This window comes from Sturnus vulgaris, chromosome 7 (genome assembly GCF_052056855.1).
Source record: "Sturnus vulgaris isolate bStuVul1 chromosome 7, bStuVul1.hap1, whole genome shotgun sequence".
Lineage (NCBI taxonomy): Eukaryota > Metazoa > Chordata > Aves > Passeriformes > Sturnidae > Sturnus > Sturnus vulgaris.
Genome location: NC_142249.1, coordinates 15,706,078 through 15,728,618, shown reverse-complemented (window position 1 = coordinate 15,728,618; position 22,541 = coordinate 15,706,078). Strand labels below are relative to the sequence as shown.

General features: G+C 35.3%; 2 protein-coding genes across 12 annotated transcripts in view; one reads left to right on the top strand and one right to left on the bottom strand.

The window, feature by feature from the left end:
* Window positions 1-22,541, bottom strand: part of DYTN (dystrotelin) — a 129,404-nt gene that overhangs the window by 30,590 nt on the left and 76,273 nt on the right. For 5 of the 6 annotated variants that reach the window (XM_088167884.1, XM_088167886.1, XM_088167881.1 and 2 more), the window contains one exon: window positions 18,794-21,053. The exons of the other annotated variant lie outside the window; for it this stretch is intronic. The gene's annotated coding sequence lies outside the window, so the exon portion shown is untranslated. Of the gene's footprint in view, window positions 1-18,793; window positions 21,054-22,541 lie in introns of those variants that run through there. 6 annotated transcript variants of the gene reach the window in all.
* Window positions 1-22,541, top strand: part of ADAM23 (ADAM metallopeptidase domain 23) — a 73,779-nt gene that overhangs the window by 18,162 nt on the left and 33,076 nt on the right. For all 6 annotated transcript variants that reach the window (XM_088167875.1, XM_088167878.1, XM_014880253.2 and 3 more), the window contains exons 4-12: window positions 7,842-7,905; window positions 10,066-10,148; window positions 10,834-10,897; window positions 13,095-13,167; window positions 13,683-13,756; window positions 14,626-14,691; window positions 17,556-17,627; window positions 20,020-20,186; window positions 22,121-22,205. In XM_088167875.1, coding sequence (XP_088024001.1) covers window positions 7,842-7,905; window positions 10,066-10,148; window positions 10,834-10,897; window positions 13,095-13,167; window positions 13,683-13,756; window positions 14,626-14,691; window positions 17,556-17,627; window positions 20,020-20,186; window positions 22,121-22,205 — 748 coding nt within the window. The remainder of the gene's footprint in view (window positions 1-7,841; window positions 7,906-10,065; window positions 10,149-10,833; window positions 10,898-13,094; window positions 13,168-13,682; window positions 13,757-14,625; window positions 14,692-17,555; window positions 17,628-20,019; window positions 20,187-22,120; window positions 22,206-22,541) is intronic.

Below are 22,541 nucleotides of genomic sequence, written 5' to 3'. Positions count from 1 at the left end.
TTTCTATGCAATGAGTAACATCTAGCATTGTCATAAAACACAATTTATATAAAAGGCCTTTAAAAGTGTTCACTTATTTCAGTAAGTTCACTTTGTCCTCAGACGACAGTGTTGTAACATTGTATTTGGGTAATCAATGATACTATTATATCAGTTTCTTATTTTATATTGATGCATTATTTAGGCAAACAAATGTTTGCAAGGTGCTAGCAAATTAGTTTTTAATGATCTCATTTCCAGCAACATGTAAAAGGCTTTTAACTTGCTGTTCTTCTACTGAAAGAGAAGAGTTTTTGCAGGTAGCTCTTAATGTTCTGTTTAAAGGTAGCAGGCTTTATGTTCTGGTGTACTAAAGCACATTAAAGAGCAGTACTACCAAAAGCAGTGAATTAAAAATGTCTACTTGCTGCTTTTTTAGTGAGGAGGGAAGCAGCTATATTTTCTGGCAGTTTGCAGCCATGGTCTAGTACCAGCCTCTAAATAAAGAGGTCTCCACCAGCACAGGAGACTGAGGCTATTAATAGCTGAGGCTATTAAATGTGCTAATAATACTGTGAAAAGTTCAACTCCAGTTGGCTTTAAAAAATTTGTTACAGATGAAGTGCAAGGAACTCAGTGTTAGGATTTTACAGCAATGTGTGTGCTCTCCTGTAAGTGCAGTCTTGAATTTCTCAGCTGTAGATAACAGAGCTTTACTCCCAGAGCTGGAGGCAACCTATCAAAAATTATTATTTGTCTCAGTGGGCACTTCGTGTGCAAAGTCTTAGAGGCAGATGTGAAAACCTGTCACCACCCTCACAGTAAAGAGGTCCTTCCTTATAATCTAAATCTGTAATTTTTCAGTTTAAAGCCATTCCCCCTTGTCCTATCGCCACATGTCCTTTTATAAATTATCACTTTTCACAGCACTTGCTTGGGGAATGAAAACTTCATTCTGTGCACTCCTGATCCCAGATTTAATTGTGTGGATGTATCATCCATCTGAAGAGTTTTTTGAATATCTGTCAGCTGGGATGCAACCACAGCCATTGGTTTGGTGCACTGTTAGGGTCAACAAGCCTTGGGAAAACAGATAGACATCTGTAGCAATATGACAATGCTGTAAAATTCCATGTGGCAGTATGAGGATGTTGCCTTCTCCCTCCCACGTAACAATTTCTGGTATCAAATGCAGGAGGAAGTTTGAAAGAAGGTACTTCTCACAAAAAAAATTCAAAGGTAAATTTTGTTACAGGATGCTGTACATATTAAACTGTTCACAGGAACTAAAGAATGGGAAGAACTTACAGAAAAGAAATCTACTGGGGGCCATTGTAAACAATTGTACTAGCAGTGATTTATGAAATGCTGGTGTCAACAGATCACAGGGTGCTGAGAAACTCCCCAAAGATTGCTGCATGTGTAGCCATGTTTGCTGTCAGACAACATACTAATCAGCTGTCTGACTCGATGTGTCCTTTCTTATTCCCACATGTAACCACTGTACCCTGGTAATGGTGAAGAATGTTGTCTTTCCACTTTTATAGGTGTTTCAGTTGATTTCTGATACAGTCCAGGTTTGTCTATAGCGAGATCTTTATGTTGAAGTGAATTCCTGACATCTCAGATTGCTTTGTAGGCAGGCGGAAATCTTTGCATTTGCAGCTAATATAAAGCCTGTGTATGGCTGGCATATGATTAAGTTCATCAAGCAAGCCCCTAGGAGCCTCTGTAACTGAATTTAATTTGATTCAATGACAGAGCTAAAGTTGCACAGTATAGTTCAACATGGGAGCATGGATTAAGGGAACCAAAATAAACTTTGAGTTTGCTGGAATGTATGTCTGATTCTGCTATAGTTGTTAATCTAATTTGGAGGTGCTCAAGTCAGCTCTCTGTAAGTATAACAACTTATTCTGCTCTTTTTTTGTATTAGAAATAAAATAATAATGGAAAAACCCCTGCATCTTGTTGCACTTTTGTTTCATGGAAAGAGTTGTTTTAAATATGAGTGTTACCATTAGACACAAAGTATCAGAACATCTGGCACATTCAGTGACGTGCTTAAGAGGAGAAGAAACAAGTTTCTCTTGTACCTAAAACCTTCCTTGAAATGTAAGAAACTGTAGCAAATATGGTTACCATTGGAAGAAACCATTCTGGCAAAGACAGATGGCAGCCCTCAATCTTACACTATTAATTAATAAAATTCTTACTGATTAGTTTTCCAAGCTGATGAGGAAAGAAAAAGGATCAATTGAAAGACAATACTGAGTAAATCTGAACAGTTGTTTAAATGAAATTTTTATATCGTTGACTGTTCTTCTAGGAAAGTTCTGTCATAACAATTTGCACTGAAGTGTTTTCCATGGCATAGAACTCTTGTTCTGTAATATTCTCTAGCTGTTTGTGTCTTCATATCCTTGTGCACAGCACTTTTAAAAGTAATATAATCTTCAGCATGATGGTGAACAAAAATATGGTGGAAACTGACCAACATATTGTTAATATTCTGAAGAACTCTTCAGACTGCTGCCTTCAAAATGCTTGAACTATCCAATAAAACACAGCATGTGCCATTCTCAGAGAGAGAGCTTCAGGACATAGCTAGAGAAATGTCATTAATTTGTTTTCTGAACTCCCTTGAACTGACTCAGGGTTTCTTGCACTGAGAGAGGCAGACTGATCCAGAAAAAAATATGCAACATTTTCTGCACCATTCTGTATGAATATTTGAAACCATTCTTGTCAGTCTTTTTTGGAGACCTATTCCCCATTTGAGGATCACCTAGGTAATTTCAGTCTGTAAATTTGTGGTTAGGCTGTCCTTTTTTCTACTTCAAAGTTAAATGAAAGAAAACCAAGCAACAGTAGCGAGACCATGCAAGAAGTGATTTTTAAATGAGTGTACTGTTTACTATTACAGAATCATTATGCCATTAATAGCAGAAGTGAGTGAGGACTTCCTTTGATTCCATAGTTATGAAAAAGTTGACCTATACATTTGCACTATCAGTTGTTTCTGCTAATTACTTGTAAACAAAATTGCTTGATCCACAGTATCATGTTCTGAGTTTTTAAGCTCCTTCAAGATAATATTAAGTAGTAAAGCCTTGCACTGTTTAAAAAAAATGACTAATAGCAGTATATTTATTCCTTGGAGACACTCTTGTCAGAGCAGCTTCAAAGACAACAGCCAAGTAAAGACTAATGTAAATGCATGCTAGAAATTTAATAAAATCCCATAAATACAGTGAGTTCAACAAAGCTTGTGAATATAATTGAAACTGTTAGTATGAACAAGGCTCTAGATGGGCATTGTATTAGATGACAATGCCTTGATTATCTTAAAAAAATACTGCAGCAAGGTCTCTTTGTTTTTCCCATCTTTATGTGCTACTAAACTATATCTGTCAAGTGGACAAAAACATCTGATGGGTGTTCTGTTAAATAATTCAACTACCTTAGGTTGCTCAGACACTGGTACTGAGCTTGAAACAGTTCAGAATAGTTAATAAATTATTGCCTGGTAATAGGTTAGTAAACAAATAAATAAAAATAGGTTAGTAAAGATAATTTAAGAAGTATGCAAGAAAGGTAATTCTTGCTGAACTCTGATTTTCTGCAGGCTGTCTACTAGGTTTCTGGAAGCTAATTTGCTTACTTCTCTATGAGATACCTTTTAGTCATTTCATAGCCTTTTGCTACCCAAATCAATTCTCTTCATCAAGATAGTTAGATGCCAGCTGAGGTAAGCCACTTTTTAGTCTGCAGCTCTCGTGCTAATGAAAACATCAGCAGTGAAAGACGTGCCAGGGAAGTGGATGGGAGTTCTTCAGAAAGCATCTGCTGCTTGTTTTAACAGCTGGCCTATGCCTGCAAAGGCAGGAGCTACAGGGAATGGCATATCCCTTTGCTGCTTATTTTGCATTTCTCAGTGTAACTCAGACAGAAGAGCCAGGGAGCAAGACAGCTTAATAAGAACAACTATCTAAGATAAACAAGGCAGGGTGGAAGGAACTGTAGAAAAGGACACAGCAGACAAATTATTTTGTCATGAGTTCATTCAACGTGTTGCAACTTGATGTGCTCATTGTAAAGGATCATACTAATGTGTCACTACCTAAATAGACTCTTGTCTGATGTGATCATGACTGACACTTATTTCAGTTAAAGCTTGCACTGTTTCTGGTGCTCATCAGATTTGCTGTACTGGATGCATTTCTGCCCTAAGCAAAATGTGAATGGCTCAAAAGGGATCAAAGGTAGCAAAACACAGTCCAGTGTAGATGAGATGTGAATATATTTCATAAAACTCAGGTCTATCCTTCAGAGGTAAGTTTTGGCATTCTGTAAATGATTGTGAAGGAAGAAGAGTTATTTTGTGCTGTGGAGATCCCTACTTTATGCATGATTTCTGGGCTTCACTCCTCAGGCAATTGCACTTCTACATGAGCTCTTAATCAGTGTATTCTAGGCCTTTCTTTTTTATGCCACTTACATAAAGAGCCCCATCACACCTCCTGGTGAAATTGCAGTGCTCTTCTGTGTATGTCTTTTGTGTAGGAAAAACGTTTGAAAGTTACTTTGGTAAAGCATTTTTTTTTTTTTTTCTCCTTTCCCGTTAATACTTTCTAATGTTTTTTATTAGATTTGTCAGCATTAATAACAGGAAAAGTTTCATGGGGAAATTTTCAGTAGCAGTTCTCTGTATATTTTTATATCTGTTGTTATTCCTGGAGTTTTAGCAAAATATAGAACAAACTTCCTTATCCTTCCTGTCTTTTCATTGCAAGCAAGGTGTTCTTTTGGATGTTTTGCTACTGTAGGCGGATACTTGAAATAAGAAAAAGTGATACAAGGTACCAGAAAAAAATCAGGTACTTGTCAAGGTAGAGGCATACAGTTTAAGGAGCAACTGACTGATTTTTTTTTTCAATGGAATGTTCAAAGTTCTTGTCCTGAGAGAAAAATGTCCTTGCATGACCTTGGTGGTTATGTGTTGCAAGCTTAAAAACATAATAATGACCAGAAACTAGTGATAAACACTCCAGTCCAGCCATGCATGAGAAACAATTTTGTGAAATCCAAAAGTCTTATAAAAGATTTTCTACTTTACCTTCTAGGTGGTGGATACTGTGTTACATTTGCCAAAGGGGTGCTTCACAAACTAAAGTTGCATTTTGAGTATAGCATGGCATTTGGGAAGTATATCACAAGCAGCAGGCCTTAATTTTCTTTGGAGGGAATTTGTTGAGCATGGAGAATTTCATTGATGTGCCTTGTGTCCTGCAGGTCCCAAAGGTCCATCTTGGAGCTGGCTGGCACTGGCTCTGTTGGACATGGGAGAAGCTCCTAGCAGCTTCTCAGAGAGCCAGCCCTATAGCCCCCCCAGTGCCAAAACCTTGCCACACAGACCCAATGCATGTTGGAAGGTCAGCAATAAGAAAAATGTAGAGTCTACTGGAAAACTCTGTCTGCATACTTGTAATTTGTGTATATACATATAGGAGTTTTCCATCATAAGTATTCCATGTTAGCTATCATAACATGTATGACACTGTGTCTGGATATACCCAAACTGGGAATTCCTTGGCAGTTGAAAGCAATGAGAATCTAAAGAGTGGAAAAGGTTGGCAGATGAGGGAACCAACTGGGTTACAACAGAAGCTCAACCAAAATCTAAGAAAAGAATACCAAACTCTGGAAAGATTCTGCAAAGGGTGGACTAACAAAATTTTGAGCAGTTCTTATGTCATGCAAAATAGGATAAATCTGAGAGAAATGCTGTAATTAAACTATAGTTAGTTGTGAGTCAGTACACACAGTGTAAATCACTTCAAGTCTTATGCAAAAAGCACTAGATAGCATAGAAAGAAGTTCTGAGATCAGACATATAAAACTAGAAGAGGGCAAAAAAGATGATATGAAAGTGTGAGCTTGATTTGGCAACAGGTAGATAAGTGCTGATCCAGGAATTAGGAGGAAGTTTGAGGGAGCCAAATGGTCTTTGTGAATTGAAGCAGAACTGTCTGTAAAAGTTGGAATCTGGTCAGGGCCCTATCATGTTGAGCACAGTTCCCATCTTTAATAATTCTCAGTATTTTTTTTTAATACTTGCATTGTAATTAGAATTTTCAGTTTTCTTTCTTATGTCAGTTACCTGTAGCCTTGTCTGTACCATCCCCTGCTGAGAACAGTAGTCTTTGTGCTTCATAACAAGTGTGAAAATGCAAAAAATAAAAGGATGTTATCAACACTAAACTTTGTTTTGTATATGTGTGCCTTATTAGAAGGTTCAATCTTGCCACGTTGAAGAAATTAATATTTATATCATAGCCAAGCAGTATTTATACAGCAGTCCTATTTTCTTCAGAAAGTTTATAGCTTACTATGACACAAATAGAGAAAGTTAAAATGATTTCATGCAACTGAGTTTTTAAAATCTGCACTTTAAAATAGATATATTTTTAATAATGCCTTCACAGTGATGTTTAAGGCAAATGATTAGACTTGAGTAATTATTCAGGGCTATTAGCATTGGTTTTGCAGGCTCAGAGTGCCCAGAGTGTGCTGTGTCAGTTTCATGAGAAAGGACTTCTAAGAGAACCACTGGTAACTGACTTCTGCAGGATGCTCTCTAACGAGTGCAGTGCCTGATAAATATGGCATGAAGAATTGATTTGATGAGCCAGGAGTCCCAGAGTTAAAATGTTATCAGGATTGCTAATAGCCTAATCTGAGTTTGAGATGCCCATTATCATAGGTTGTTTTTAGTCATGAATTCCCATCAGAGCTATTTTGCCTCATCACACTTCCATAACGATGTTTTTTTATTTGTAGCAATGATATTTTTGTTTTGATATATGTACCGGTATCAGACCCTTTAATGATTTTTGAAATTTTTTTTTTAGTTGTAAGTGTACATTAGAGGCTTCAAAAATACTAAGAATTCTGGATCACATAAAGTAAAATGCTTATCTTGCATATTTGGTGGGGCCCCTTAACATCTTTAATTGCTTTGCTCTCTCTGGGCATTATGCTGCAACCCTGATTGTGACAGGGTGAGATGTGAATGGAGCACTGAGGTTATTGCAGGGTATGTACAGGCTGGCTAAGCTTAGTTAAAAAAAAACAAAAAACCAAAAAAAAAACAACAAAAAAACCCCCCAACCTGTAAATTGCACATTATGGAAAATTTTTGTGCTTCAGAAATTTTTCTTGCCAGAGTTAGGAAGAAAATAAGAATGAGAAAGGTACCTGGAGATAAAAAGTGAAAATAAGAAAAAGGGTAGTATGGAGTGTGTTTTGGGTTCTGCACTGTCTGTTTTCTTTTAAGGCACATTACTGTTTATGGAAAAAAAACCAGAGTATTTGCAGTTTATGAAAGTGATCATGTATTCTTGTCTTCATAACAATACTCTATTTATTTGTTCAGCCTTTCATACACTGTATTTACACTTTAAGATAAAATGTAAAACCTATTTGAAAATGGTGATGAACTAAGATATATTCACTGTCAGCAAGGAAAGTTCTAAATCCAAAAGTTGGTTGGTTTTTTGTTTGTTTGGTTGGTTTTTTTGTTTTGTTTTGGTTTTTTTTTTTCATATTTAGAAGGCTGGCAATCTAATTGAAAAGCTAAAATACAGGGGATTAGACTGCAGAATGAAATTCTCCCTTCTGTACCACTCTCTGACTTCCAGTTCACACCATTTACTGAGCACAAACTGCTTGATTTTTTTTTAAACTAATGTACAAGGAAAATAAAAATGGTTTGAAAATGCTAATAAAAACCCCCAAACCCACCCATAGCAATAGAATACTCAGATTTTTCTCACCTTTATTTATCCTTTCTTTGACAGTGACTTGTTATCTTCCAATTATGTGGAGATTCACTATGAAGATGGAAAACCAAAATTTTCTAAGGTATCATGTTCTTAAATTGTCTTTCTGAGGGAACAATGCCAATAGAATGTTAAAAAAAAAGAGAGAAAAATGTTTTGCAAGACTTAAAAACTTCAGAAGTGTTTTTCCACACATAGAAGGTAACTGTGATCTCATCTTGTTTGGATATCTCAGTAATAGAAGAGGAATTGTACGAAAAAGAAATGCTGTGTTTTGGGGTGGGGAGTAGGCATTTGTAGGTGGTAGTAGTGAAGATGATCCATTACTGCCAGGACAATTACATCATGTAAAATATAGGAGGTGGAGGGGTTGAAGTCACTGTCAGATTAGTCTTCATTAATTATTTATGTGTCCTTAACACAAAGTGCAAGGAGAAAGAATAATGGTAATGTAAGACATTTAAACCAACCCAAAAATCTTGCAGTGACTTTCGTTTGCAAGAATTATACAGTTGTGAAACAGAAAATGAAAGATAACTGAAACCTTAACCCCTGGAGTTATTACAAAATCAGCATATTGCCAGACATCCAATTAATTTTGTTTGTCAGACTAGCTCCCAAATTGAATTCAGTGCCATAGGCTATTGATCCAAAGCCAGATTAAAGTTCTGCAAGGTAGTTCAGCCCTAAGGGAACCAGATCAGTCTTTTTGTTTGTTTGTAATAACAAAATGAGGACTGGAATGTTCCTAGGACGGTTGTAAACTACATTTGCAGGGAATTACTTTTTTTTGTATTTGGTTGAAATGCCAAAATATTTCTTGCAAACTTACTATGTGTGAACTATATCCGTATTTAAAATGGAGTCAAGCAAGCATTCTGATTGTATTCGTGTCTTCAGAAAGTCCAGGCTGTTGTTTGTCCAGGTATTAGATGTCTGGTTTATTATTTTCCCCTTGCTGTAAAGAATCTCAAATGAAACAATACATGGCAGATTAGGGCAGAATTAAACAATTCCATTGCAATGTAATTACTGAAATATGTTGTTTTGTTTTCTTCCACTGAAGAAGAAAAATAGTTTCATGTTACATACAAAGGAAGTTGTTCCATTAAGACTCAGTATTCTGCAGATTAGGCAAAAATGCTAAATGATGCAAGAAAACAATTCCCTCTGGCATTTAGACAAGCTCATGCAATTGTCAGCTGCAGCACTAGCATTGAGCACTGCGGTTGCTGAATCATGAATGTGACTGGGAAATTATATTAGAACTTCAGACTCAGCAAATGGGCTACCTTTGCATGCTGCAGTAACTTGAGCCAAACTTCCTAGGGGATGTTTTCTGAATTGCTTTATTAGAATTTATTATAATAGAGCTCCTGAGGTCACGTTAATCTGTAAAAGGCTTTATTATAGGTCATAAAAAGATGCCAAAACCCCACACAATTTGTGTAGGAGGTTAAATAAGGATTTTGTCCTGGTCTTTTGCAATGTCTTGTAATACATTTTAGGCCTAAGGAGAAGGTTGTTATGTTTCCTGATGTGGATCTGAAGAAGTGAGATCTCAATGAAAAGTACTATATTTTTCTAGGAAGAGGTAGTTAATTACAAAAATTACTGAAGAACAAACAGCAATTTCTTTACTCAGATGATCATCTTTAAATAAAAAAAAAATCTTGAAAAACTTTGTGTGAGAAACATAATCAAATTTAGCTGTTAAAAGGCATGTTTTATGCATTCTCACTGATGGAAGGGTAAACACAGAATTATTACTTTCTGTGAAGTACTTTGATGTAATTATACACAATAACCTGTAAGGAATTTAAATCAGAATTTGAATAACTCATTAAATAAGATGCAAAATGGAAATAATACTGTCACAAAGAGAGCTTACATTTTTTGTACCTTCTCGAGTTATAATAATTGCATAAAGAATGGGTTTAATATGCATGTTGGAGTTCAGATGACATGACACAAGAATTAAAAATATTTTTATGATGAATAGTAGGTTTTTGAAACAATAGCTGAGAGACAACCACACTTCAGGGGTTTTAATAAAATTTTTGAGAATACTTTTTATTTATTTTACCTGAGCTTATTGCTGATAGACAGTAAAGACAAGTACATAAATGAGGTAAATGTGTATTGTTACTGTTAGATTTTTTTTTTGGTATTGGTTTTAAGCAACAGACAATATATCAGGATAATTTTGTGTGTGTGATTGTTTGTTTTTTAAAATTATCAGGGGGGAGAGCATTGTTACTACCATGGAAATATCAGAGGTGTAAAGGATTCCAAAGTTGCTCTTTCAACTTGTAATGGACTTCAGTAAGTGCATGTTCTCATTTTTAAACTAGGCTGTAACTAATTATTATTCTTGACTATTATCTCTTAATATGGGAGGAACTGAAACTCTACACAACTGAAACACAGGGTAAAAGATTTTTTGATGTTTAGAAATTTTTCTTAGTATCATTGGAATTAGTGTTTTGATGCTGTCTTATGAAACATTTGAATACAGTAAATGCAGGTAAATATTTCCCCAGATGACTTACTGTGATAAAGGATAAACAAGAATTATATTTCAGCAGTTTGAATGCTCAATATTCATGTATGAATCTGTCAGAAAAATGCATCTTTTTGTTAGATTGTACAAGGAAAAAATGCAAGAAATTAGCATTAGTTACTGCTAAGTGCAGCTCAGCTTTTGATTGTATTTTGCATGCTCAGTGTGTGTCATAGGACTTCCTTTTTTCAAGGTCAAATCTTAACCCCTTTTGGTAATTTATCATTGCATTGCCATTACACTTAGTATTAGTCCATTAAAATGTGCCAGATATCTTAAAAATTCCCCAGTCTTGGCTTTAGTTACATGTGGTAGTAATGAATATATATTTAATATCAGTCAGTTTTTCAGCCCTAAGTTTGGTTTTGTCTTATGAAAATTTATATCCTGGACTCAAACTGATTGCCTTGTAGTCCTAAATATAACTTCTTTTTCTCCATGTTTTAGTGGCATGTTTGAAGATAGTACTTATTTGTACTTGATAGAACCGATGGATCTGACCCACACTGCAGTAAGTTTTTCATCTAATTTATTTGGTTTGGGAGAGTGCTCAATGAAAAGCAAATAAAAGTATTAGAATAAATCAGTAAGTGTTATGCCTCATGCATTCCTATGAAAATGAATAGTATTTTAAAACAATTGATTTTAATTTTTTTAAGGTGGCAAATGTGTAATCACCTACAATTTTTCTCTGCTTTTCTATAATTTTTTGTTTCCTATTTGCTGTTGATCTTTTAGATGCTGGGAACAGACAAAACTGTTGCTCATAGCACATGGTTATGGACTGTCAAAAAGTGTTTATCAATTTGCTCTAGTACTTGAACTAAAGTGTTTATAAATTCATTAAAAGGATCTCTAGAAGTCATTTGTACATTTCTCTAAATAGTTTCATCAAATTGCTCTTGGTCTGCCATGATTCCAAAAAAAGCATTATTAAGTAGATAATTACATCTGAGTATCTTAAACTTTGTATGTCTTAAGTTAGTGATCATTGTATAGCTTAAATGTTTGTCATCCAGCATATTCAAATATAAGATTATGCTGGATCAGCATATAGGACTGCATTTATGCAAGTATTATGCTGTTATTATTTTTGTACTTCATGTGTCCAACAGTTTCTAAAACTTCAGCTGTTAACACAGCTGACACAATTTCACAAACAGTAGTAAAACTAGGTGTATTTTTAACTTCTGAGTGATTCAAGTATTTCAGTGATTTTCAGTGAAATTATTTTGCAACACTGAGGCAGAGAATTCTTAAGGTTTGTGTTCTGCTTGGTCTGTAGGATAGATTGCAGATGCTGGGCCACAGTTCTCAAGCTTGTCTTGCTCTAGTGTGTATATGACAGGATATATATAGTATGTGACAACTATTGCTGCAGACCCAACACATTTTAGTGACTGGAAAAGTCACTAATCAAAGAAACTAGATCAACATTCAGAGGACTTGGTATCATTTGGACAGTCAATTATTGGGCTACAAATGAAACTCCAGAGGCATGGGAAAATATTACATCTAAAAGAATCAGTCTCCCCAGGAACAAAAATACATGCTGTGTGTCTATGATGTAGCACATGTCCATAAAGGTTGCAGTTCTAAAAACTGACAACACAGACACCATAAATACATGGACATTGTGTTTATACAAGGAAGAAAAATTTGACTAAACTGTTTTCTTGCTTGGGTGAACAAAGGAAACGAGGATATCTCTCTGAATGATTTCAGTAAAAATTGTAAGTAGAGCAAAAGTTCTGGTTATAAAAGTGAGATACCATTTGCCAACTCAAGGTTTCAAGTTGAACTCTAAATAAGAAAACAGATGAGATGCATAATTCTCTCAGAACTACTGAAAGTAATTGAGCTACAAAGATCTTTCAGAGGCTCGTTTTTTAATTGCAGTATGTGAAATAAATATCTTGAACAAAGTCCTTCCCCATATACTTTATTCAGCTTGATTAACCTTAACTATAGCAGACACTATATAAAACTTCCTCTCCTTCCCCCCCCAAAATCTAGCAAATATATTCTGTGTTGTCCTTCAGTGTGCTATGTATTTCTTATGGAAGTTACAGAACAGTAGCAACCTACCCTTTGGAAAGAATTGCTTGTTTTGACAGACTCTGCAGAGGAGGTGTTACGAAAGAAAGGAGTTGTTTTCTAGAGTAGATACTCAAATGTGATAATTTGGGGTACGTCAGACTTCTAAAGAAAATATGCATTAAAAATCTTGTCCTTTTTAAGTGTGGAATACACCAATAAAACAGGGTGAAAGGATCCTCTTAAGTATCGTATATTGATTGGTTTCTTGCAATTTGCTACAATTAGATAGGATGTTTTCATAAATAGAAATAGTTGCTTTTCATCTGTGGAAAGAAGATTTCAACCAGATACAGATATTCAAGTTTGATTTACTGGAATAAGAGATCCGTGTTCTCTAATGCTAAGGCTTTTAGAAGACTCTTTTAAGGTAATCTCAAAGACACCTGTGACACATTTTTGTAGACTAGTCAATTTGCTGAAGCAGAAAGGCTCTATGATTGCACAGGATTGCAAATAGATTGTTTCAAATTGGTACTATCCAAAAATTGTACTATAGTTGCTCGCATTTTATAGAAAAAATAATAAAAGTTATAAATACTGAAAAAAGTGCCACATTTTTCACTCGATGTTGTTAATTAGAAGAAAATTTCACATATTTTTCTTTTTAGGAAAGTAAAAGTAGGCCACATATCATCCAAAGAACTTATGGAACACAAGCCTCCAAGCAGTTGCAGGACCTTGGTATGTTTTTGCTTATGAGTTTTAAATATTGGAAATAATAATATTATTGGAAAACTTGGAAACTTGGAAAATTTGAATATTAGGCTAGCAGTGTTTATAAAATTACTGCTTATTCCAAAAATCTTATATTTACCTGTTCAGCTGCCTTTTTTCACAATTATTGCAATGGAATATAGACTTTTCAAAAGGCAGCTGTAAGATTTTCATCCACAGACCTGTACTTAGCTTTCCTCTGAAAATCACTGAATTTAATCAGTGCTACTAATGTTACTGAGGCAATGAGATGGAAGAAAGTGTATATTCTAAGCCGAGGTTATAATTTCTTCACCTCTCCTTGCATGCTTTAATATTTCTGAATAACTTGAGTTTTTATGTATTTAATATATATTTTTAAATGAGTTTTTGAATAGCAAGAGTGGTTCTAATTTTGATGATCTTAATCTACTTTTGGTTTGGACAGTGTACGTAAGTAGTTTAAAATAATGTCATGAATTCTTAAATTGTAATTTTTACAGAGACTGGCTCTAGTTCTGAATGGCCCTTTCTGTCTGAACTACAGTGGCTGAGGAGGAGGAGAAGAAAGAGAGCAGTAAGTAGAAGTGTGACCCTGAGTCAAGACCATTTATAAAACCAAACTCACTAATTTCTGTATTTTTTAATGTCAAGAGAACATAGGCTTTAGAAAACAAGTATTTTTAGAAGATTAATATTGTAGCATAATACAATTGTCAAATGAGAAAATAAGACTTCTATTCAAAAATAGAAAATTTGGAAGAAAGTCGATAAACTTTCTAAAGTGGCAGCAATGTTATGCATCAATTAAATTGAAATGTAGTAGTGGAAATTACTTTAGAAATTTTTTTTGTCTGCTTGAGAATAAAGAATAATTTTGAATGAGCTCTTGCTACTTTGTAGGTATCTGACTTTATTGTCATTTGGGTCATTAAGTAGCATGATTAAATCAAAAATCCTAATGAGGACACCCAGAACTGGGTTACTGGGAGAACATAAGTGGGCAGTCCTCATGATCTTCACATGCACATGTATCAGTTAGGGGAATAATTGAGTTAATGAGATTATTCTGTATTTCTTCACTGAATTGCACAATCCACACCATATTTTTAAATGTGCTTATGTTTTTAGTAACTTCCTTCCTCATTAAATCTGTGGTGAGTAGTACATAATGAAAGGAGGAGGGAAGCACTGGTGGTGTCTGCACTGAAGAAAAAGAGTAGACCCTGAACTTTCTTAGTCAAGTGGCTCAGATTCTCAGCCAGTGTCTAAGTTACTGGAGCTATGATTCTTTACCCTACTTGCATTTCTCCCCCAGTTGTTTACTGGTTTACATTCCCTAAACTATACATATTTAATATGTATATATAATAAAAATCAGCTGCAGTTATTTTTGAAAATCACTAGATCTTCATGTTTTCTCAAAGAATTTCTTTAATTCATCAGTTATCTCGTGGAGTCTTTGAAGAAATGAAATATCTGGAGCTCATGATAGTCAATGACCATAAATTGGTAAGTACATCAGTTCAGTGGCAATCTTCCTTTTGGTGACTGACTTGTCTTCCATTTGTAGCCTGATGTACAGTACTGTGCTGCATCATCTACTTTTGGGCCCAGGATTTTATTTATCAGCAGCTATTAATATTAGTACTGTAAGGCACACTGTAGGCCATAATACCTAAATGAAGCTTAATGTTACCTAAGGTTTTCTGAGGCAATATTCAAAATTAATCTGGAACACTTTGGTATCATATGGATAAATTAATATGCCCATAATCAACAAAGTAAAGCAACAGAACATTTTTGTCCAGAACAAACACACTACATCCTGTCTTTGAAGTTATGTAGAAAGAGGTCAGAATTTGTTACTTTGAGTTTAGTTTTACTAATTTAAATTTTAAGGCAGCAAAACATGTAGCCAAAACTCTAATTGTTCTTCATGGCTATTCCATACTTATAAACAGGAGTGATAATGGAGTGCAAGGTAAGTTGTTTGTTTGATTCAGAAAGCCATTATCATTAAAAACACCAAAATGTATGCGGGGAGCAAAGCCCAGTTTTTTTCCCTTTTTGTCTTGAGGGATGACTGGAAAAAAGCTAAGTGACATTTGTTGTAAGCAAGACTTTTTTTTTAAATCAAATTCTGCTGATATGATAGTTTTCACTTATTTTATTTGCAAGATAAGAGCCTTTTATGTCTCTCACCCTGCTGCAAGTTTCCCAGGGAGTTGTGGGCTCTATTATCAACTTTGAAGGATGATATTTAGGAGCAAGAATTAGAAGATATCAGAACAGGATGCAGTAATTCATACTTGTTCCAGTGCTGAATAGACAGATAATGTACCCTCCCCTCACCTGTCTAATAAATCACAGAAGTAGTCTGGGCAAACATAACCTATATTTTATCTGTGTTAATTTAGCACTGTGGAGGAAATTTGAAAGGGTTGGAAAAGTAGGACAGAAATTTCTTGAGCTGTTTTCATTTGTAGAGCCACCTGGTAGGAAATTACTCTGTGTTCTGGTGTTGGTTATTTAGCAGTAGGGCACAGTGACTGAAGTTATGGAAATTTTGTTGTCTTGTTCGATATCCATGCTTGGTGTTCCTTATGAAGAGAAAATATTCCCATGTCTGTCACTTTCCCCTGCCTCTTGTACTGCAGATGTGCTTGAAGATGCTCACTACACTTATTACAGACACTCTTGTCTCCTCTCATACTTGATTTGTTAGAATTTTAGAGCACAAGATTTTTTGCTTCATAGTTATCAGTGACTTAAGAAGCAGATAATAATTATTTTCAAAGAATAAAAGGAATATACTTAGGGAAGTGTTCACAGTGAGGAGCCACAGACTGCCAGTCCAGGAGCTCACTAAATGTACTTTCAAGGTTTTCTGCTTGCCAGGAGAGGGCAGGTTTCCCCTGCAGCAAAGATCTTCGTTGGCGGAAGTGTCTTATAACTCCTTGATCATTGTGTTAAATGGTTAATACTGTGTATATTTTCACAACATTTCCTTTCCTCTAGCAATAAAACTATCTCAACGCATTTAATTAGGTTGTTGCATTTTTTACTGGTTTAGGTTAATTTTTTTCAGGATCTGTGTTTAACCACATTATGTGGTATATTGCTATTGATTTTAGCATTTTAATTCTTTCATTAAAACCAAGAACATTTTCCAAAGCGTATTATTTTACCTTTCCACTTCTGGAAAGGTTTGGGATTGGCTCAAAACAAAAAGCCAAAGCCACCCTTCCCCATTGTCATTGTTCTCTGGGGAGCAGTCCGTGGTATAATGATCCTCTCAGTGTACATCCTGGGCTCTTACTACACCCTACCTGAGAGCAGCTACTCCACTGCTCAGAGAAGAGTCTCTTCTTCCAAGGCCTCTTTGTAAGTACTGTGTTTCATAGAAAGAATAACTGACAGTTCCATGGACACTGTGAGGCAATGAGACTTGTTGCTTTTAACCAGTAGTTGAAATTAGTAAGTTTTTTTTGATAAAAGCTTTTTTCCCTTGTTCTAAGCAATTTCATGTTCATTTTCTGTGAAATTTTGAAGACCTATTTTTCCTATCTGCAAATCATACTGTGTAAGGTAATCTTGGTTTATAATTTTACAGTTTCTTGAAAGCAATACAAATCCATGTTCAGATACCATAGCTGCATCTTAAAAAAAATTTGACTTGGAACAGAAGGGGCTTGTGAGACAGGATGAGGAAAGACATGAAACCATTGTAATGACGTGCACAGATATTATGAAGCAGAACTTGTAATACAGATCATCTAGGTCTATAAAAAGAAAAAAAAAAAGAAGTTAGAATTTAAGATGTTCAGCTTAACACTTTTCATGTTCAAGCACATATTTACTTTTACCATGTACTCCCTCTTCCATTTTGCCTTTTCCTATAATTACTACTACATATCACAAAAGTATTGTGCTATTGTAGAAAAGGAGGCCTTTGCAGAGAGCTAAGCATAAGATAAGTGGTAAATGCTTCATCTCCATGTCTTATAATTAAAGTGATGGAATGTTGCTACTACAGTCTGATATGTAACTCATCAGGTTCAGCAGTTTTAATGGGTAAAGCATCCTCTCAATTTTGAGCTCATGTTCATGTTTACCTGTAATTTTGTCTCAAACATTTGAACTCTGATTCTAAGCACGCTATTTCTTGTGGTTAAATGTTCCTTGTACAGTTGGGAAAGGCTGCATAACATGCATGGCTTCCTTTATCTTCCAGGGATTCATGAATATGAGATACAGGCTGTGATCTGAAATGTTTTTTGAGATTTTCCCCTTACTCTTTCTTACAATATGCTGTAAAAATAAAGAATTAGTAATAAATCTTTCTCTCTGTGTTCTACTTTCTCTTCTTTTAGTTCAAAAGGTACCATTCTTCAACTGCATACACAAACAATTTTGCTAAGTCTGTGGTAAACCTTGTAGATGCTGTAAGTATCAATGTTTCTTCTGAATACTGATTCACTGACTTCTACTTTAGCACTGTATAAAAATGTTATCATTTTCAGATACCAAATTTCAGTTACGCTTTAAAGTGCCTTTCTAGTTCCTCTGTAGAAGAATAGCCTGGGGTGAATGTATAAGAAACTACCAGATTATCTGTGGCATTTTTCTTAAAGCTTGCAACTGTCAGTTTGCCCTTGGCAGGGATGATTCAGGATCTGTAACCAATTAAGAATGAGATTTAATCAAATTTAGATTTGTGAAACAAATCTAAATACAAGTGATTGAAACTGCAAGTGTAGCTCACAAGCTATACATACATCTCTTGGAGAAAAAGTGAATGTGAGTAAAAAAATCTGCTTCATAAATTTCTATTTATCACTTAAAAACAAACAAAATGCCACTATAGTACATTATAAATGGGTGGAACTGACACAAATACCATACTAGTATCTGTGCTAAATTTAAAACAATTTTGCATACGGCATATGAACTAAAAGTAATATTTGTGGTAAAATTAATTTAGGGGTTTTTTTTCCTTCTTTTTGATACACATAGAATGGTCAGACACATTTCAGAGCTCTGTCTGCAATGAAAACAGGTAGATTTTCCAGTAGGGATGAATACAAAGGCTACCAAATGCTGACTCTGAGTCCCTTTTCCATTTGACCTTATTGATACCATTGGAACTGTGTGATATGATTCAGTGCAAAACATTGCCAACAGTTTGTTTGGCTCAGAAGAAATAATGCAGTATTTGTTCTTACATATAAAGTGTACTACATGTATATTGAAAATTTAGGTGAATGTATTTATAATACGTGAAATACCAGAAGTGTTTTGGAATATTTTTCTGTAATGACCTGAAAATGCCAGTAGCCTAAAGAATCGTTATTAGAGCAGATAAAAACGTAAATAATTGTAATATTTCTCCAATTTATATTGGACATACCCAAAGAAAAGGTGGCATCTTTATTTTTTCCTCATCTGATAATTATTTCTTTCTCTTTCTTCTGCATTTTATCAAAAGTTATTTCATCCATCTTTTCTTTCTCTATTATGTCTGTTTTTTCCATTTTTATCTGTATGTATGCAGAAACATCAAGCTTCATTCTTGTGTAGAATTCAATCCCTTCATAGAGATCATACAAAATGACATCTTAATGGCTTTTTATTTAAATAAAGCATGAAAAACAAGAGCATTTTCTGCCTCGTTATTCCCTTGTGTCCATAGGATGTGGGCTGTATTTCTTACTGACTTACTGGGAAAAGGATATTGGCGTTCAGAGGCCTTCAGGTTCTCTGCCCCCTCGTCCATTCTTTTGTTGCTGTTTGCTTCAGGAAATAGAGTTTTCCTCTCAGCAAACAGAAGTAAAGTCTTTATTGATCCACCCCTATGTCATTTCAGGCAGTTTAATTTCATTGGGTTTTCTCATGTTGTAAACCATTTTCTGTGTGTGTTCTCTGCCTGTCTCCCTGAGATTGAAGCTAATATCCTTTTCCTTCAAAGGTCTTGGACAAAACTGAGCTTAGCTGGTACCTATCTCTTGTTTTTCTATTTCTCTTTTTTTTCCTAAGCTGAATATTATATATTGACTTTTTAACAAAGATAATGCTGCTCTGATACAAAACTGAGTTTCTGGTCAGGGTGAATAAGGAATGCATCTTTTTTAAATTTGTAAGCCTTAGTTAATAAAATTTGACATTTTCTGAACTGAACCTGAAGACAGCAGCAGTTTTATGTCAGAATGAAGTATCATGCACAATGTTAAAAATGCATATTTTAAAACTGTTTTGCTATTATTAATGTCTGATTGTTGTTTCCTTATCTATTGCTACAGTAACAATAAAATTTATAGAAAAACCAGTATTTTTCCTTAATTCCACTCGAGTAATGTGAGAGTTAAGTGATCATACTATATAAATGTAAATCAAGCATTAACTAAAATCTGGATTTATTAGAAAACTGAGAAATTATTTAATCTCAATTTTAAAATTGTCTTTGGCTACTCTTTGAAACCATTCTTTTCTTTTCTTTGAGATCACCCAGTGTACCTTTGCCTTTTTTCTTTGCTGATTTTTTGCACAGGTTTTCTGCAAAACTCAGTGGCAAAGCTATTTGTCATGAGAATTTTAAAGAGAATGAAGTGGCTTGAAAAAAAAAGAGCAACAAGGGCTGTGTTTTTTTCCTTCTAAAACATAAAATTTAAGTAGATCAGAATATCAGTTTTTAGGAAATGCAAGGCATTGCCAGCTAACTGTTTCCCCATGTTTTCCTCCTGCTTTATCCCTCTTGTCCTTCCGCTTGACTCTTACTGGCTAACTGTGCATGTTTGACCCAGTGTTCTACTCCTGTGCCTGTCCTGTCTCTGCCCTCAGATATACAAGGAACAGCTGAACACCAGGGTGGTTCTGGTTGCTGTGGAGACTTGGACAGACCGGGATCGCATTAACATTCACCCTGACCCTCTGCAGATGCTCCACGACTTCTCCAAGTACCGGCAGCACTACATCAAGCAGCACGCTGATGCTGTGCACCTGCTCTCGTATGTACCCTTGGCAATGGCTTAGAGTGTTTTCTCCTGGCCACTGCTCTTCTCTACTTGCCTCTTCTTTCTTGGCATTCTCTGTATCAATCAACATCTGCCTTCCTTAGGAAGCTTAATCGATATTTAACACCTGTATTTAATAGGTGTAGTATATATCACGGTCATGTCGATATATATCCATAATAATATTTGAATGTTTTTGCAACCTGGAGACGGTGTCACATGTGAAGTGTCTTTTGAGGAGCCCTTAAGGACTCTTAGCTTTGCTAATCAGGTGTGTAAAGTGCTGTTTTTCTAGTTACTATCAGGAGAGGGCAGAGCTGACAGGATTATGTGTTACAACGAGAGTGTTCCAGTTAGTTAATTTATTCACACATGTAGCTGCAGTGATGATTTGTTAATGGAAGGTCTTCTTCTTTAGAGCTGTAATTAATTGTTCTGAGACACAATGCACTTTGAGGGGAAATTCCACTTGCATCACTAGGCACGACTTCAGCCTTGAGCAAGGATTATTTTGCTTCATGGCATTGTAAGCACAGAGGAGGAAATGTGTTTTCCCCTGTGCAGCATAAAGATCTTAAGCTGTCTCCCAGCAGCACAACATACTTTGAGGATTGAGTAACTAATGTCTTCCATGGGATTCTCCTGTGGTTCATCTTCTGCAGAAGAAGATAGAAATAGGGGATGAAGAATTTCCTCCAGATTTCCTTAATACAGACATTGCAATACAACGCTGATTTTGTTCTTCATAATACAGGCACAGTGCTACTGACATGCACTCTTAGTGACTTCCATGCTTGCGTCACCTGCTGAAGAGTTTGCCAGCAACAAGCTCTTCTCATGGTGAAAGGTACCAAATCCAACCTGAAATACAAGAAATTCCATTTAAACATAGGGCAGAAAAGCCCTTTTGCTGTGAAGGTGGTCAGATGCTGGAACAGGCTGCACAGAGAGACTGTGGAGTGCCTATGTTTGGAGATTTTCCAAAGCTAATGGAACATGGCATGCTCCAGCTGAGCCTCCTTGGAGCTGGGGAGAGATGAACAAGGACATTTCCAGAAGTCATTTCCTGTCAGGCTCAGCCCTTACTACATTCCTGTCTGTTGTAAAGTCCCTGGCTGTAGGTGTTTAGTTAAGCTGAAGTCTGAAAGTTCTGATAGCTGTTAGAAGGTTCTGAAAAATAAATACATACCTGTATGGGGTAACCTGTCATTTAAAAAAAACCCAAACATTAATTTTCTAAGATTAGGTCATTCGTACATCATGCAGAGTTACTGTAGGTTGTTTGTAGGCTGTCTAGATTTATTATTATGACTATGAAGTTAAAATAGGTGTAATTAATAGTAATTTATAGGCATTTCATTGAATAATTTCGATCTTCCAGATTACATTACTTAACTAAATTATTTGGGGCTTATTAACAATAAATTAAAGGAGGCAAGGTTAAAGAGCCATATCAAATTATCTTCCCTTTAGGTGTACTTCTCAGTTTTTTCATTTGGATTTGAAACTAGAACTCAAACTGGATTGGATTAAGTTAATAATTTTTAAAGTTCTCAATACTGGTATATTTCAGAACGGAACTCCTTCCTGACAGATCATAAATTGGAACATATTGCTAACTTTTTAAAGAAATGTTATTACTGTATTGTCCTAGAAGTCTGCACTCAGGCTTTCTGTGCTTGGTTTGTTTGTGGATTCAGACTAATTCTGACTGTGGAAGAGAAAAATAGTATTTTTGTCAAAGCTTATATAAAACCACCTCTTTCAGTGTTGGTGTTCTGTTTGTAAACTTGCAGTTGCTTTTGGTGCTAGAAATAGATGAATGTACATGCAATCTATAACAGTTTGTGTGAGAATATGGTCTTTAATAAGCTCTTGGTGCCCAATGTCAATGTGTTACAGTTTCTTCATTTTTATTTGTTTGTAAGGAATGTGACATTTCATTACAAAAGAAGCAGCTTAAGTTACTTTGGAGGTGTTTGCTCTGTGGCCAGAGGAGTAGGAGTGAATGAGGTAATTTTTTTTTGTTCCATGACTAAAGTAAAACAAAGTCAAATCTCTACATTATAATCTCAACAGTTTATATGTTTCAGTATTCAGGGCTTTAAAGATAACTTACATATTAAAAAATTTGAATTCTCACAGCCAGCCTTCTTGATCATCATCAAACTACTGCTCAGAGTACTTTTATTTTTAGAAAGTATTTCTCCTGTCTGCATTATTCTCTTAAAAAGAATTTAAATTGGATTTCATTATATTTGACAGAAATTTAGACCCAAAAATCGCAGATAGGAGTATTTGAAACACAGCAGTGAATGTCTTTGTCTTACCAGTGTAAGACACTTGATC